This window comes from Capricornis sumatraensis, chromosome 9, assembly GCF_032405125.1.
Source record: "Capricornis sumatraensis isolate serow.1 chromosome 9, serow.2, whole genome shotgun sequence".
NCBI lineage: Eukaryota > Metazoa > Chordata > Mammalia > Artiodactyla > Bovidae > Capricornis > Capricornis sumatraensis.
Window position 1 is genome coordinate 16,810,631 of NC_091077.1, and position 16,286 is coordinate 16,826,916.

General features: G+C 56.1%; 1 protein-coding gene across 1 annotated transcript in view; it reads right to left on the minus strand.

Annotated features, from left to right (window-relative positions):
* The window catches only part of FBN3 (fibrillin 3), an 87,897-nt gene that overhangs the window by 58,909 nt on the left and 12,702 nt on the right, over nucleotides 1-16,286 (minus strand). The window contains exons 2-14 of the mRNA XM_068980990.1: nucleotides 11,145-11,195; nucleotides 10,647-10,798; nucleotides 10,399-10,527; nucleotides 9,286-9,341; nucleotides 8,756-8,969; nucleotides 8,558-8,640; nucleotides 7,963-8,061; nucleotides 7,683-7,778; nucleotides 7,343-7,438; nucleotides 5,399-5,596; nucleotides 5,162-5,287; nucleotides 506-658; nucleotides 230-415 (exon numbers count right to left, since the gene is read on the minus strand). Coding sequence (XP_068837091.1) covers nucleotides 230-415; nucleotides 506-658; nucleotides 5,162-5,287; nucleotides 5,399-5,596; nucleotides 7,343-7,438; nucleotides 7,683-7,778; nucleotides 7,963-8,061; nucleotides 8,558-8,640; nucleotides 8,756-8,969; nucleotides 9,286-9,341; nucleotides 10,399-10,527; nucleotides 10,647-10,798; nucleotides 11,145-11,195 — 1,639 coding nt within the window. The remainder of the gene's footprint in view (nucleotides 1-229; nucleotides 416-505; nucleotides 659-5,161; nucleotides 5,288-5,398; nucleotides 5,597-7,342; nucleotides 7,439-7,682; nucleotides 7,779-7,962; nucleotides 8,062-8,557; nucleotides 8,641-8,755; nucleotides 8,970-9,285; nucleotides 9,342-10,398; nucleotides 10,528-10,646; nucleotides 10,799-11,144; nucleotides 11,196-16,286) is intronic.

A 16,286-nucleotide genomic window follows, 5' to 3' on the forward strand; every position in this document is an offset into this window, starting at 1 on the left:
GAGTGGGTTGCCATTTCCTTCTCCAATTCCAGCCCTAGACCCTCACCCAAAGCTCAAACTTGGCCTTGGAGGCTGGGATCTCCAATCTGCCCCCACCCCAGACCACTGTTAGTACTCCCATCCCCACTGCCCAGGCCACGACCCCCACTCCAAAGCCCAGTCCAGACCCTGAGGCCTGGATCCTCTTTTCCACTGGAGGGGTCTTGGACCCCTCCTCCCAAGTCCTCACCAATGCTGGCATCTCCAAGGCCCAGGCTGGGAACCCGACGACCACTGGAGCCATGGGGGCTGTGCCGTGCCAGCCCTGGGCCAGGACCCACACCACCAGTGGATCCGAAGCCGGGGAGGCTGGGGAAGGGGCCCGGATAGGAAGGCAGGAGTGGCAGCCCCGGGGCACACAGTCGCTGGAACTCATCTGCAAGGGAGTGGGGTTGGAAGTTAAGCCTCGGTTGTACCCCCGGGTCCCCAACCTGGAGGAAGGTGGGAGGCACCCCCAGTCACTCACCAGAGCCCCGTGGAGGACACCGCTCAGGGGCTGGGCCAGCCGCCCAGCACCTGCCCTTATCACAGCAGCACTGCCTGTGGGTGTAGTGGCCTGAGAGGTCTCCAGTACAGCGGTCTGCAATCAGCACCGAGAAGCAAGTGCCAGCGCGGTGGTCTGCAGCAGGGGGCGGGGTGGGAGGGGTAGGGAGGGCCGTTCACGTGTGCTCAGCCGCTGTTCAGTCGTGTCTGACTGTTTTGCGACCCCATGGACTGTAGCCCACCAGGCTCCTCTATCCTTGGGATTCTCCAGGCTACAATACTGGAGTGCTAGCCATTCCCTCCTCCAGGGGATCTTCCCAGCCAGGGATCGAACCTGCATCTCCTGCATGGACAGGCAGGCAGATTCTTTACTGCTGAGTCACCTGGGAAACCCTGAGGACCAGTTACCAGACTTCACATCCCAGCTCCACCAGCACCATCTTCAGGACAGACCTCCTTGCCTCTCTGCGCCTCAGTTTCACCATCCACGGACCAGAGATGCTCAGGGCACACATATCAGAAGAATGTTGCAGAGTACACTCTATCTGACATGTGGCCGATCCTCACTGAGAGGATTAAACCAAGTTTAAACCAAGAGGTAATAAACCAAGATTTCCAAATTACCCCAGAAAAGGAGGTTTGGGCTCATGCCAAACAATAGTGTCCCATGCCAAATGCTGGCATTGTCAGTAAGCTCCCTGGGATATTCAACCACACCGAGGAAGACCCCAGGATCAGGGGGTTGCCTCAATGGGAAGTCAAGCTGGATACTCAAACAGAGATGCTGGGATCTGTAGCTGGGTGGGCTCGCTTGCCAGCCCTGGGCATTCTGCAGAAACCCAAGAGGCTTTTAATTTGAAGAGGGACCAGGGGAGCAAAAGCTATGAGGAACCTAGACAGCGCTGGATCATAGAAAAGGCAAGAGAGTTCCAGAAAAACATCTACTTCTGCTTCATTGATTACGCCAAAGTCTTTGTGTGGATCACAACAAACTGTGGAAAATTCTTCAAGAGATGGGAATATCAGACCACCTGACCTGCCTCCAGAGAAACCTGTATACAAGTCAAATAGCAACAGTTAGAACCGGACATGGAACAATGGACTGGTTCCAAACTGCGAAAGGAGTATGTCAAGGCTGTATATTGTCACTGTTTATTTAAATTATATGCAGAGTACATAATGTGAAATGCAGGGCTGGATGAAGCACAAGCTGTAATCAAGATTGCCAGGAGAAATATCAATAAACTCAGATATGCAGATGACACCACCCTTATGTCAGAAAGTGAAGAGGAACTAAAGAGCCTCGTGACAAAAGTAAAAGAGGAGAGTGAAAGAGTTAGCTTAAAACTCAAAATTCAGTAAAACTAAGATCATGGCATCTGGTCCCATCACTTCATGGCAAATAGATGGGCAAACAATGGAAACAGTGAGAGACTTTATTTTCTTGGGCTCCAAAATCACTGCAGATGGTGACTGCAGCCATGAAATTAAAAGATGCTTGCTCCTTGGAAGAAAAGCTATGACCAACCTAGACAGCACATTAAAAAGCAGAGACATTACTTTGCCAACAAAGGTCCATCTAGTCAAGGCTATGGTTTTTCTAGTAGTCATATATAGATGTGAGAGCTGGACCACAAAGAAGGCTGAATGCCAAAGAATTGATGTTTTTGAACTGTGGTATTGGAGAAGACTCTTGAGGGTCCCTTGGACTGCAAGGAGATCAAACCAGTCAATCGTAAAGGAAATCAGCCCAGAATATTCATTGAAAGGACTGATGCTGAAGCCGAAGCTCCAACACTTTGGCCACCTGATGAGAAGAACTGATTCAGTTGGAGAAGACCCTGATGCTGGGAAAGATTGAGAGCAGGAGCAGAAGGGAGCAACAGAGGATGAGATGATTGGATGGCATCACCGACTCAATGGACATGAGTCTGAGCAAACTCTGGGAGAGAGTGAAGGACAGGGAAGCCTGGCATGCTGCAGACCACCAGGTCTCAAAGAACCAGACACAACTGAGCAACTGAACAATAGGGGAGCAGACTGGCAGACTGATAGCTGCAGCCCCTGGGGAGACCGAGGCAGAAGCTCCCCAGCTACGAAAACGATGGACACACTTCCACTGTGATGTCTTGATAGCTTTGTTCAGTGATCAGATTTCTCGGATTCTGACTCTAAAAGAGTATATTTTAAGGTTTGATAACCCACAAATGTTAGCCGGTGGCCCACAGTGGAAAAACCCCTCCAACCAGCATGGAGGGCCCTTGTAGCCACCCCTGAGCTGCCCAAGGCTGAGAAAACAGCTAGCATTTCTACCTCCCCAGACACACCCCCATGCACCTGGCAGCGGGGGTGGGAGGGTTCCCCAGGTGCATGAGTAGGAGTCAGGGCTCTGCAATTCCAGCATCATCCCTGGCACTCTAACGCGGCAGTGCCTGCCCAGGCAAGAAGAGGTCATCAGACTTGTTCAAGGTCACACAGCTCCTGGAGAGTGAGGAGGGATGGGAAGCCAGGTTCCTGAACCCCAGGTGATCTGACCAAGCAGCTCCCTCTCTAGTAGGGAGGATAAGACAAAATGCAAGTATTAAGCACCTGCTGTGATCACGCTCTGCTAAGTGGTCACAAACCCAACTTCTCTGCTTCCCTGTGTTTCTGAATGTGTACTTAGTACCCCCTACTTCCGCCCCTGGGTGAATCACTCCATAAATATGTAACCCTCTCCATATGCTTTTGAGCTGTGCTGTTGGAGAAGATTCTTGAGAGTCCCTTGGACTGCAAGGAGATCAAACCAGTCAATCCTAAAGGAAATCAGCCCTGAATATTCATTGGAAGGACTGATGCTGATATTCATTGGATATTCTTTGTCCTTCCAATATTCATTGGAAGGACAAAGCTCCAATACTTTGGCCACCTGAGGCGAAGAGCTGACTCACTGGAAAAGACCCTGATGCTGGGAAAGATTGAGGGCAGGAGGAAAGGGGTTGACAGGGGATGAGATGGTTGGATGGCATCACTAACTCAATGGACATGAGTCTAAGCAAACTCCAGGAGATAGTGGAGGACAGGGAAGCCTGGTATGCTGCAGTCTGTGGGGCTGCAGAGAGTCAGACATGACTGAGTTAGTGGATGGTAAAATGGGTAAGTACTGCCAGTAATTCACCCATAAGGCAGCTGAGGCTAAGCAGAGAGGTTAAGGAACTTGCCCTGGGTCACTTGGAACACAGAACTGATTGCAAGCCCATTTTCAGAGGACACGACCTTGATTTAAATCTAGGCTCTGCTATTTAGTAGCTGGGAAAGGCCCCCACAGTCCAGGGGACGTGCCCAGAGCTAGTCACCATGCCAGCTAAGATGGCCCCGAGAGGTGAAGAAATAAATAGGTCTGGCACTGGCCACGGCACACTGGCAGAACACCAAACACAACATTCTTGGTCCTGCCTGGTAGAGATCCAGCCTGAGGGGCCCAGGTGGCGCTGGAGACCTGCCAAGCCTACCTCACCTCACTAAACCCAGGCTCTGCCCATACTGCATCACAAGTGTTTCTGGCTAGCCCTGTCAGCCGCCTCTAAAGTCTAACGAGCAGCTCATCAAGAAAGCAGGACGGGGAGAGAGAGCCCAAGGATCCCCCTGCCCCAGCCAGGGGTGGGGGGGGGTGTGGGGGATTTCAGGAGGGTGGGTATCCAGGGGGAGGCACAGACCAGAGGCCTCCACCCTGGTGGCAACAGGATGAGGGGTCCGGGGAGCTGGGTGTGGGTATCTCTTCTACACGTGGATTTGGCTCAAGCAAACCTCCCCTCTCGGGGCCTCAGTTATCTCAAAGACAGGGTGTGGGGGAAGATGCGTACTTCTTTAAAAGTCTTCAGGAGAGGAAAGAGGGATACAGAGACTGGGGCCAGCGAAGCCAATGGGCAGAAGGACATACAGATGGAGGATGGAGGGCAGAGAACCAGAGGGGCATAGAGATGGGGGCTAGAGGGGCAGAGGGGCATAGAAGCAGAGGCCAGGAAGGCAAGAATGACCACCAGCCAGTAAGCCAGAAGAACATAGAGTCCAAGGGGTAGAGAGGCATGGGGGAGGGGGAATGCACTGAAGCCAGGAGACCGGCATAAGAGACCAGAGAGCTAAAGGCCTTAGAGATGGGGGCCAGAGGGGCTTGCAGACTGAGGTCAAGAGAGCATAAAGACCAAAGTGTAAGGAGTCAGAATTTCTGAGGGGATGGAAACCAGGGTCCAAACACACAGAAGGACATAGAAATTAAAGGGCTAGAGAAGCCCTAGGGCCAGAAGGTTGCAGAGATAGATGAGCAAGGGGTCTGTCTACTACCTGGCATCTGCCCTTCAGCCCCCTACCCTACCCCGAGCCCTGGCTCACCTAGGCAGCGAGTGCCGTCCAGGCTGCTGGCATAGCCACGGGGACAGGTGCACACGTAGCTCCCGACTGTGTTGGTGCAGTCACCCCCGGAGCAGAGGCCTGGCACACTGAGACATTCGTTCACATCTGTACAGATCGATGCCGGGTCAGAGCCAGGCAGGGTCCCCCACCAGCCCTCTCCCACCTCCTCCTCCTCCCTTTAGGGGGAGACTGAGCCACTCAGAGCAGAGCAGAGAGGAGGTCCCAACTTGAACCTCTCCCCATCACCCACCTTCACACTTGGCGCTGTTCTCACTGAGCCGGTGTCCAGTGGGGCAGCGGCACTCAAAGGAACCCACCGTGTTGACACAGCTGCCCCCCTGGCACAGGCCTGGCACAGCCTGGCACTCATCTATATCTGCAAGGGGATGAGAGGCCTGTCAGAGGAGGAAACCAAAGCTCCCAAGGGTTCCCACTCAGCCCTGGTTCCCAGGACCTCGGTCTTCATGCATTGGCCCCCTCTACTAACCTTGGCAGGCCCCCGTGTTAATATTGGGGATGAAGCCCCGGCGGCAGGGGTGTGGCTGGGCTGGGCAGAACTCACATGGGAAGCCCCAGGCCCAGCCCACAGTGGCACAGCAGAGTGTCTTGGTGCAGATGAGGCCTGTCAGCTGGTGCTGGCACCCCTCAGGGCCCACTCGACCAAAGCAGGGCCCTGTCCGGTAGTCTGCAGGGCAGATGGATGCGGCAGCTGGCCTCAACCTGCCCCACCTCCCCCATCGCCTTCTGCGTTTCCATCCCAGCAGGCCCAGCACAGGCCTCCACCTCTCTGGCCTGGACTACTGTTGTGGCCACCTTCCCAGCCTCCCTATACCAACACACCAGGTTTCGTGTTTTTTTTCCCTGTCCCCAAGCCTCTACTCATTGTTCCTTTCCCTTACCTGATGAACTCCTATTCATCTTTCAAAACCCTTTCTCTCCAAAGCAATGTGCAACCAACCTCCAACAGAAGCCAGGACCTCCAAGCCTACAGAGCTCAGAGCATGTCTGGAGACCCTCCCCCCTCCCCCAGGCCCACCCTCCCTGCAGGCTTGGGCAGGGACCCATGGACGCCCTGCGAGAGAGCTGGTCCCATCCCTGAGCAACCTCTGGCTCTGCCAAATCTCCCAGACTCTGGGAGGGACCCAGCATCCACCAAATGCTCTGAACCTACAATTCTTCATTGCTGAACCCCCGCCCAGCTGAAGGTGGTCTCATCAGTCCCCCCACCACCGGGCACAGGCCCAGATGTGACTTCCTGGCTCCATGCTCCAGATGGCTCCAATCAAGGGGCTGGCATTGGACCAAGGGAAGCCCCTCCCAGAAGGAGAAGCCAAAGCCAGCCCCCAGGCCCGTATGGAGAGGAGCTCTGACACAGTCCTGACTTCCCTAAGCAAAACAGGGTTTCCAGACTCTCACCTCAACCTCCCAGGACCCTGGAATCCCCACTCATTCTTGCCTAGCACCCAGCCCTGCCTCTCTCTGGGGCCCCCACCTCCCAGCCCCCACACCACGCCCCTCCTCTCTCATCCTCCCCACTAACCTTCACTTTCCCTCAGCCACCCCGACCACTCCCCCTCTGTCAGCCCAAATTCCAACTCTGTTTTCTTGCCAAATCCAGTTTCCCAAAGCCCACCCTGGAACCCAGGCAACCCATAGCCCCTCCAGCTTCTGATTTGTGGCTATACCCTCCCCAAACTGGCTCCAGTCACAGATGGGCCTCAGCAGCAGCCCCCGCGCTGGGGTCAGTCCCAGGGCCCTGCCTGCCTTTGCCTTTCTGGGCAAGGCACTCTGGTGGTTCACCGGCCTGGGTATCCCCATCGTCACGCACTCCTTTTCACCTTCTCCTTCCCTGTTGCTGGTGGATGGGCTCCATTTCTTTGGCGGACCCTTAAATCACCCCCCTTTTCTTCCCCAAGAACCTCAAATATCCATGGGGCTTCAGACCCCATAGATGTGGCAGCCCCAGACCTGGGTATCCAGCTGCCTCCTTGGTGACCCACAGGTTCCTCAGCCAACACTAAACCTGAGTGTCTTGCCTTTCCCTGCACCCACCTGCCCCTCAGTTTTCAGAGCACACCTGAGGTTCAACACTATCTCCATCCCTTGCCGCCCTGCATCCAACTTCTCATTGCAACCACTGTCTTTGCCTGGGTGACAGCCTCCCAACATGTGACTCCTCCCATCTCAGCCTGTGGGGTCACTTCGACATTAGGGGTGCAGCATAAGAGGGCTTGTCCATCTCATGAACTCCAACTTACCCCTTCCTACAGGAAGCCCTCCCTGATTTCCTTCCCGGGAGCAGACAGTTTCTCTGCCCTTCTGAGCAGCAAGGACAGCAGAGAGGATGTCTACTGGACCCTCCAGGGTGTCCAACCAAGTCTCAAGAAGTGCCCCTTCCCTGCTGACCCCTTCCCCATGCTCAGCTTGGTACCTCTCTCACACTGAGGCCCCATGAAGCCGTACACACAGGCACAGTGGTTTGGCCCAATGCAGCGGCCCCCGTTGTGGCAGCCGTGGTCACAGACAGCTGTGGAGGAAGGGAAGGGGGTGGCCTGAGGTTCCCCAACAGTAGAAGGAGCTGAGGCCCGAGTGAGCATTTCTTCACATAGGAATCCCCACAACCCAGCCCAGACCGAGGGATAAGATTGTAACGAGCGTGTCCCCTCCAATCCTGGTCCCAGAAGAGGGGCTGGTGGGCAGTGGGCAGACAATAGCAGAGACAGGTCTGACCTCTGGGTTCCCAAGCCCAGGTGTGCATGGGGGGTACTTACGTTGCCCACACACGGTGCCTGTGTAGCCCCTCTGGCACAGACAAGACTCCCCTCGACAGCTGCCCCCATTCATACAGCTCACACTGCACCCTGACCCTGTGAGCAGGGAGCAGGGCACACACAGGAAAGCCCTGAGATAGCTGCTCAAGGCTCTGGGACTAGAAGTGTCCAGCCTGGCTCTGGTCCTTCAGCAAAACCAGCCTGGAAACTTCCAGAGGCTTCCAGAAGCTGCTCACCTCCTCTTCCCGCCCCTGGGGTGGGGGGGTCACTTCCTGCTCACCTCGGCTCACCCCACAGCTGGGGGCCAGCTTCCCATCAGCACAGGCACAGAGGTTGGGTCGGGAACAGAAGCCCTGGCCACAGGCGTGCCTACAGATGGCTGGAGAGCAGCAGGTGCGGTCAAGGCCAGGATTCAAATCTTCTGCCATCCCCACCCCCTGCGGGCCCGGAGGACTGAAGCTCTGCTGGAGCCACGGGGAGACAGAGGTATTCTTTGGGCCTGAACCACTGAGCAGTAAGGACAGAAGTTGGAGGGTACTGGTGTGCTTGCTGGCTGTCGTGCTGGGGTAGGCGGGCGGTGAGAGGGAAGGTCTCTTGCGAACAGAGTCAGATTCCAGACCCACTAGAATAGGGTGCGGGTGGAGAAACAAAAAGAGACAGAGAAAAAGACAGACAGAGATAGACACAGAGATAGGGACTTTAGAGAAAGACCAAGACAGAAAGACAGGCTGACAAGCAGACAGACACAGGGAAGCTGTAAGGCAAAGAAACATGGTTGGGTGGCTTGGGATCCTGAGGACAGAGGCAAGGGCCAATTTCATGGCTTAACTCCACACACCCCCGCCCCCAGCCCCCTAGAAGGCAGCGGCACTCACGCACAACACACTGGTTCCCACCAGGCAGCGTCCTCCAGCCAGGACAGCAGTAGGCGTGAAAGCGGGAGCCGCACACGTTGGGCCTTCAGGAGAGCAGGAGAGGCAGGTGAGCCCCTACCTGGCTGGACGTCCCCTGGGCCTCGTTCTCCCACCCAGCAGGATGGCCCAGCCCTTCTCAGCATCCCGGGTACCACACACCCTTGCAGGAAGCCAGGGCTGCCACGCCTGCGCACACTTCCGAGACCGGCAGGCTGCACAGCCCCATCCCAACGGCCCTGGACACCCGCCACGCACAGCAGGGCTGTCCAGGCCAGCAGGAGCCGAGCCAGAGGGCCCCGGGCCACGGTGAGGGGGCTGGTTCCTCTCCTTGTCAAGCACGGACCCTCCAGAATCATGATACGTCCCTTGGAGGCTGCGGAGAGGAGGCGGAGTCAACCTCAGCAAGAAGCCCTTGGGCACCCAGGAGAACCAGGAGTGGTGGGAAGGCTGCCGGGATGGAGAAACTGGGTGCTGATGGGGGCCCAGGGAAGCATCCAACCCCAACCCGCAAGCAGGTGAATGAATAGTCAGGGAAGGCTTCCTGGAGGAGGTGTTACGCCTCAGTGATGGAGTCAGCTGAGAGGAGGGTGTCAAGGCAGGGACAGCACCCTGGGAGCACAGGCAAGAAGACCGCGGACCTCTGAGTGGAGGGGAGGGGCGGGTGGCAGCTGTGTTTCAGGAGTGCATACCTGTGTACTCGAGCTCCCACTTGTAGGTCAGGGCAGTGGAGAGCCCTTGTAGGACTCTAGGCGGGAAACAAGGACAGAAGTGGATGTACCCCAGCGTGCAGGAAGGCATATACGGGCCCCAGAGGAAGCACGCAGTTGAGGAGGCTGGGCCAGGCATCCAAAGAGGATGGCAGGAGCTCTGGGGCACAGACTGGAACTTCCCGCTGGTGAGAACAGCCCTCCATCCAGCAGGGAAGGGACAGCTACTGCGCCCACTTCAAAGAGGAGCAAACTGAGGTCAACACACACTTAGTAAGGGGCTGAGTGGGAGCTGAAGTCCAGGCGGAAGAGAGAGGGGGAAAGAAAATCAAGGGGACCCTATGCTCCAGGGGGTGCCTGGTTCTCTCTGGAATCTGGAAGGATGGGAGGGAGGCGATGGGGACACAGTCACTCCTGGCAGGGAGAGGACTGGACAAAGGCTAGGAGGACGAGAGCTGGGCCCTTGGGGAAGAGAAGGCAGACCAAGTGGCCGTCACAGGGCCCCTTTCAAGTCCAGCTTTCCACACTAGCGAGGAAAGGAATTTGGGTCTGGGCGCAGAATGGATGGGGAGTGTGCTGTGTGCCCTTGGGCTGGTGGCTGCCCCTCTCTGGGCCATAAGAGTTTGACCAGGTGGTCTTCAGGTCCTCGGAAAAGGAAAAGACCTTTGTCACCTCTGGCGGGGAAGCGAGAAAGTCGGCCCCACTAATCAAGGGCACTCTCTTCTGGCTTCCAAGCCGTCCAGGCTGTTTTGCGCTCAGAGGACGCCTTCTCTACGCAGCCTCGGGGCCGGGGGGACCTCCATCTCCGGCGTGGCCTGACCCAGCTCCCTCCTTCACCCCTCAGCTTTGCTTCTGAGAACCGTGCCCAGGAGCTTATGGAATGAATGAGCGGGGACAGCGCGCGCTCCACGAGGCGGCAGAGGGGTGGGGGTAACCGGAGGGGTGGAAAGCGAGGAATCCCAGGATCCGCGAACGAGGCGTGGGGGCTAGTGGGGAGGGCGCGTGCGCCCGCCGAGCCCGCGGGCCGCGTTCTCCACCGGGGAGGGCCCGGGACAGAGGCCCGGGAGCCGCCACCACGCTCGGCCCCGCCCTCACCTGCGGGTGTGGGTCTGGCCGCGCTCGCGCCCTGGACCGAGCCCCTCCGGCGCCTCCGGGTCCCCGCGCCCCAACGCCGGCGCCGAGAGGAGCGCGGGGAGGGGAGGGGGCTGGGGCCGGGGCCGCCGGCTGCAAACAAAGGAATCCCCTCCCCCTCCGTCGCCCCGGCCCCCTCCTCCGGCCTCGGCCTCCCCCCACCCGCTGCTCTCCGGTTCCTCCGCCTGCCCCTGGCCCCGCGCGTCCCTTACCTGCCAGCCGGCGCGCGTGGAGGCAGGCGCGACAAGCGGACGCGCGGGGCTCGGCGTCGGAGGGCCCGCTCGGCGCGGCGCCGGGGGGCCCGGGGCGGGATCGCGAAACCGAGAGGCCGACCCCGCTGAGTTCCCAGCCCAGAGCTGCCACTCTGGGGCGCGGGGGGTGGGGGGGGGGTGGTCCGAGGGCGGGAGGAGCTGGGGGAGGGCGCGTGTGCACCTCTGAAACTCCCGGGGCGGGGGGCCAGAGGCTCAGATCCCGGGCCTCGGGGAGGGGCTGGAGTTGGAGGAGGGCTTGGGGCTCTGGGTGAAACTCCGAGGGGCTGAAGAAATGGGATGGGGCGGGAGTACAGACCCGAGACGCGGCCTGAGACGGGGAGCGGGGAGGCTGTGGGGACCGCGTTTTGGAGTAGAAATTGAGCTGGTTGTGGCCCTAAGATGGGGCTGTGATTTGGTGTGGCCTGGAAGAGATCCAGCCTGAAAGGTCCCAGGACTCACCTGGAGGCTCTTTCCTGTGTTCTCCCCGAGCCGCCGCCTTTTCCCTCGAGCCTGGAGAATTCCAAGGGTGACTAGGGAATCTTACCTGGCTTCCTGGAGCCTGGATTCTTAACTAGACTAAGCTCCGGAAGCCCCTAACAATGTAGGCAAAACGCTGCCCAGAGATGCGTTTTCTGGAAAGGAGGTCCACATTTTTTTTTAAAAAATCTGATTCTCAAAACAAAGAATTTAAAGAGTCCAAAGATCTAGCCCTTCTGAGCCTCAGCTTCTCCAGCTGTCGCAGAAGTTGAATTTCAGAATTTCTGCTCCCTACCTGGAACTCAGATCCCAAACAAAAATTTCTAGCTTTCCCGCCTCTGAGAACAGACACCACCAGCGATCCTTGATATGGAGATTAGTCAGCTGTTGGACCTGAGGTTGTTAGTCCCCCTCAGCAAACTCCTAGGCATCTGGCAAAGCCCAGTTCAAAAACCCCCTGCCCACGCTGAAATAATTCGTTTACCCTATTGAATTCCCGAAGCTGATTATGCTGATGGTGCCTCCATCATAGCACTTCTGGAATGTAAAAGATAAATAGCAAATAACCATTTGAGGTAATATTTAGCAGGTGCTTATGGGCTAGGCATGATGTTAAGAGTTTCACACACATTATCTTATGTACTTATTTGGCTACATCAGGTCTTAGTTGGGGCACTCAGGATCTTTGTTGCCTCATGTAGAATCTTCCTTTGCAATGCATAGACTCTAGTTGCTGGCCATGAGGGCTTAGTTGCTCCAAAGCATGTGGGATCTTAGTTCCCTGACCAGGGATTGAACCTAAGTCCCCTGCATTCAAAGGCAAATTCTTAATCACTGGACCACCAGAGAAGTCCCACACATAATCTCATTTCATCACCAAAAAACTCTAGGAGAGAGAGAACTCTTATAATCTCCCAATATGGGTCCCAAGAGACAGACCTGACTCTATGATACTCTTGGACCAGAAAGAAGGACTCTAGGAGGGCAGGAAAGAAAGAAGCATTCTGGCTGGGAATGGGAGTCTTGAAGGCTCAGTTGTTGCTGTTGTTGTTGAGTCGCTAAGTCATGTCTGACTCTTTGTGACCCCATGGACTGCAGCACTCCAATCTTCCCTGTCCTTCACCATCTCCCAGAGTTTGCTCAAAATCATGTCCATTGAGTTGGTGATGCCATCCAACCATCTCATCTTCTGTCGCCCCCTTCTCCTCCTACCCTCAATCTTTCCCAGCCTTGGGGTCTTTTCAAATGAATCAGTTCTTCGCATCAGGTAGCCAAAATATTGGAGTTTCAGCTTCAGTATCAGTCCTTCCAATGAATATTCTGGGCTGATTTTCTTTAGGATGGACTGGTTGGATATCCTTGCAGTCCAAGGGACTCTCAAGAGTCTCCTCCAACACCACAGTTCGAAAGCATCAATTCTTTGGGACTCAGAGTTTTCTTTATAGTCCAACTCTCACATCCATACATGACTGCTGGAAAAACTAGACAGACCTTTGTTGGCAAAGTAATGTTGACTCACTGCCCTCCATTATCTCCTGGAGTTTGCTCAAATTCATGTCCATTGAGTCAGTGATGCTATCCAACCATCTCATCCTCTGTCATCCTCTCCTCCTCTTGCCTTCAGTCTTTCCCAGCATCAGGATCTTTTCCAGTGAGTCAGCTCTTCATATCAGGTGGCCAAAGGATTGGAGCTTCAGCTTCAGCATCAGTCTTCAGTGGAAAGGAACACCTGTGAAACGTGGAGGGAAGGACAGGCAAATCCCCAAAGACAGGAGCGTGTGGAAGGTGTGGGAACTGAGTAAGACTGGAGCTTTCAGGGAGGGGAGAAAGGGACAGAGAACAAATGGAAGCTGGAGGGGTGAGCAGGGGCCAGGAGCTTGCTCAGTAGATAGTGGACAAGAGGGGGTACACCCCACCCCTGAGGTGAGCCCTAATGGGCTCTCAGGAAGACGAGTCACTCTAGAAGGTTCTCCTTGGGGAGAACTAGAACTGGTCTGGGGGGCGGTGAGAGCTCCAGGGCTGGGCTGGAGGAGCATGAGGCAGAGGGAAACTTTGGGGACAAGATTGAGGGCATCCTGGCTGAGGAAACAGAGTTCCCGGGGCCTGTGAGGAGAGTCAGGCGGGATGGTAGGATGTGGGGAGAGTGGCTAGGGAAGGAACCCCAAGATCAAGTTGACAGAGGTGTGGGATTCCAGTGTGGGAGGGGTCAGGGGCTGCCGTGGATGAGTCCGCTTCCGTGGAGCGCCTTTGTCTCCCTTTCTTAGGCTCCTTTGCCAAGGTCCACACTGGTCTGTTCTTCAGCCACCAAATGTGTCTTACACGGGCACTGGGCTAGGCTCCTGCTGCCCCAGAAACAGCCCAGCCTACGTGTGGAAGGTGGGGAGGGACAGTCCCACATCGGGGACATGCACGACCAAAGCCCCATGGAAGGCTGGTGCATCAGGCAGCCATTCCTTCTAGAATTCTCCCTACCTGGACTTCCCTGGTAGCACAGTAGATAAGAATCTGCCTGCCACTGCAGGGGACACAGGTTTGACCCCTGGTCTAGGAAGATCCCACACGCTGCGGAACAACTAAGCCCGTGCAACGCAAGTCCTGAAGCCCGCGTGCCTAGAGCTCTGCCACATGAGAAAGTCACAGCAATAAGAAGCCGGAGCACCACAGCTGAAGCACAGCCCCGGCTCGCCGCAACTAGAGAAAGCCTGCTGGTAGCAACAAAGACTCAGTGCAATCAAAAATAAATAAATAATTTAAAAAATTCTCTCCACCTGCTCTCTGGAAACCAGGGGAGGAGCAACCCGTCAGGTGTGGCGAGACAGAGGCGGTGTGGGGCTGTTGGAAGTCTTAGTGACGTGCGGAAGTGACAGCGACAGCACGGGGTTGCTGCCACTGGACCCTCCTCACTGCTGGCGTGCCCTCTTGCCTTCCACTGCCTGAGCCTGTTGCATGCCCGCCCCTTACCAAAGGGGTCACTCGCGACAGTACACCATCGTGAAGCCACGTGGCCGCTCTTCCTTCCCCCCAAGCTTGCCAATGCCACCCCCAACACTGCCGTAAGGGCAGAGCAAGTCACGGTTTCCCCATCAACACCGACTGCCTGCCAGATTGCTATTACACGGTGACCCGTCAGTGTCCCCCTCTGCTGTCACCTCCTTGTCTCCCATCCAGCCGACACCTTGCTGCTTTCTGGTTTGCTCCCCTGCCTGGGACATTCGCGTGGCCCCCTGTCACCATTACACCTTTCCCTTATTGCCTTGACATTGTCACCCACAAACACCATCACCCAGAGTGTCAGGATTCTTACAGAGCAAGCCACAGAAATCAGTCTTGGCAGAAAGGGTGCTTGGTGGAGTACAGGATCTCTGAGGAGGCTGGAGACCCACGCTTGGGGGTCCTGCAGCCAGCAGAGGCACCCCCAAAACCACCCAGAGATCTGGTCCTGCTGAAACACCATCCATTCCTTGTCTGCTCCGGCTCAGATGGTGCTTGGCAATCCTGGACTCTGGAAACCAAACTGAAGCCAGCCGCAGCAAAACAGAACCCAGGGGAGCCCACTTAATTAAAAAAAAATTTTTTTTTTTTACTTTATTTGGAGTATAGCCTATAAACAGTGTCTTGATAGTTTCAGGTGGACAGCAAAGGGACTCAGCCACACATATACATGTATTTATTCTCCTGTCCCATCCAGGCTGCCGCATGATATTGAGCAGAGTTCCCTGTGCATGCATGCTAAGTTGGTTCAGTCGTGTCCGACTCTTTGCAACCCTGTGGACTATAGTCCACCAGACTCCTCTGTCTAAGGGATTCTCCAGGCAAGAATACTGGAGCAGGTTGCCGTTTCCTGCTCCAGGGGATCTTCCTGACCCAGAGATCGAACTCGCATCTCTTCTGTCTCCTGGCAGGCGGACTCTTTACCAGTAGTGCCACCACTTCCTTGTGCTATACAGTAAGTTCTTGTTGGTTATTCATTTTATTTTTTCCTTAAAAAAATTTTTTTAAAATATGCATTTATTTGGCTCCATTGGGTCTTAGTTGCGGCACACAGGATCTCTGATCTCTGTTGCAGCATGTGGGATCTAGTTCCCTGACCAGGAACTGAACCTGGCCCGCTGCATTGGGAGAGCAGAGTCTTAGCCACCAGGGAAGTCCTGGTTATCCATTTTGAATATGGCAGTGTGCACATGCCTATTCAAACTCCCTAATTATCCTTTCCCCCATCCTTCTAGGGGGACCCACTTTTGATGCCAGCATCTGTCAAAGTTGGGGCCAAAGTCACTTGACTGCAGGACTATGGCAGGGGGTGCTTATGCCCCCACCTTGCAGCAAGGTGCCTGGGAGAGTAGAGATCCAGTGTCTTGAAATTTTGTCGTCCGCTCTTCCTCGTGAAGGGGGCATGTCCCAGACCCAGGGAAAGGTCATCTTAGTCCTCCGACTGAGGAGCCGGCAAAGGTCCCGTGCTGTCTCTATCTTGTCACCAGCCGCTGGTGCATCGCTCTCCTTGCTGTCCCTTATCACCGGAAAGCGGCCTCCCAACCGCCATCACACCAACCCCTCGGCTGTTGTCTTCTTACACTGGCACCTGTTGCCGTCACACTGCCTCCTCAGGGGCACCTGTTGCCGTCACACTGCGCATCACCCCCTGCTCCTGTTCGTTGTCCCCTGCCCCTGTCACGGGGCCACGGCACTCATGCTCCGCTGAGCGCCCCACACTGTTGCCACCCTGTGCAATGTCTGAGTCATTCCAGCCCTATTCTTTCTCCCCACATCGCCCCCTCCCCAACCCCATGACTTTCGGTACTGTCCTGGACTGCCCTCTTGCAGACAGAACTCAGCTGGATATGTCCAGGCCTAGAGGACGCGCAGATGCCAGTAATGTGAGTCTAAGGGAAGGAGGGACACAGGGCTGGCAGCGTGTGCCCAGGAGCACAGGGCCAGGGCTGGGGACAGACACATGGCGGGGCGGGGGGGCCGCAGTCTGTGCCGTGGGGGGTGGCCTGGTAGTCTGGGGACAGAGCTCTCTTTGTCTGAGCACAGGAAGCAGCTGGGCTTAGGGAGGATGGAGCACATGGCCCGGGAATTTGGCTGGATGCCTGGGAATGAGGCAGGGTTGGGGCGGGGTGGCGG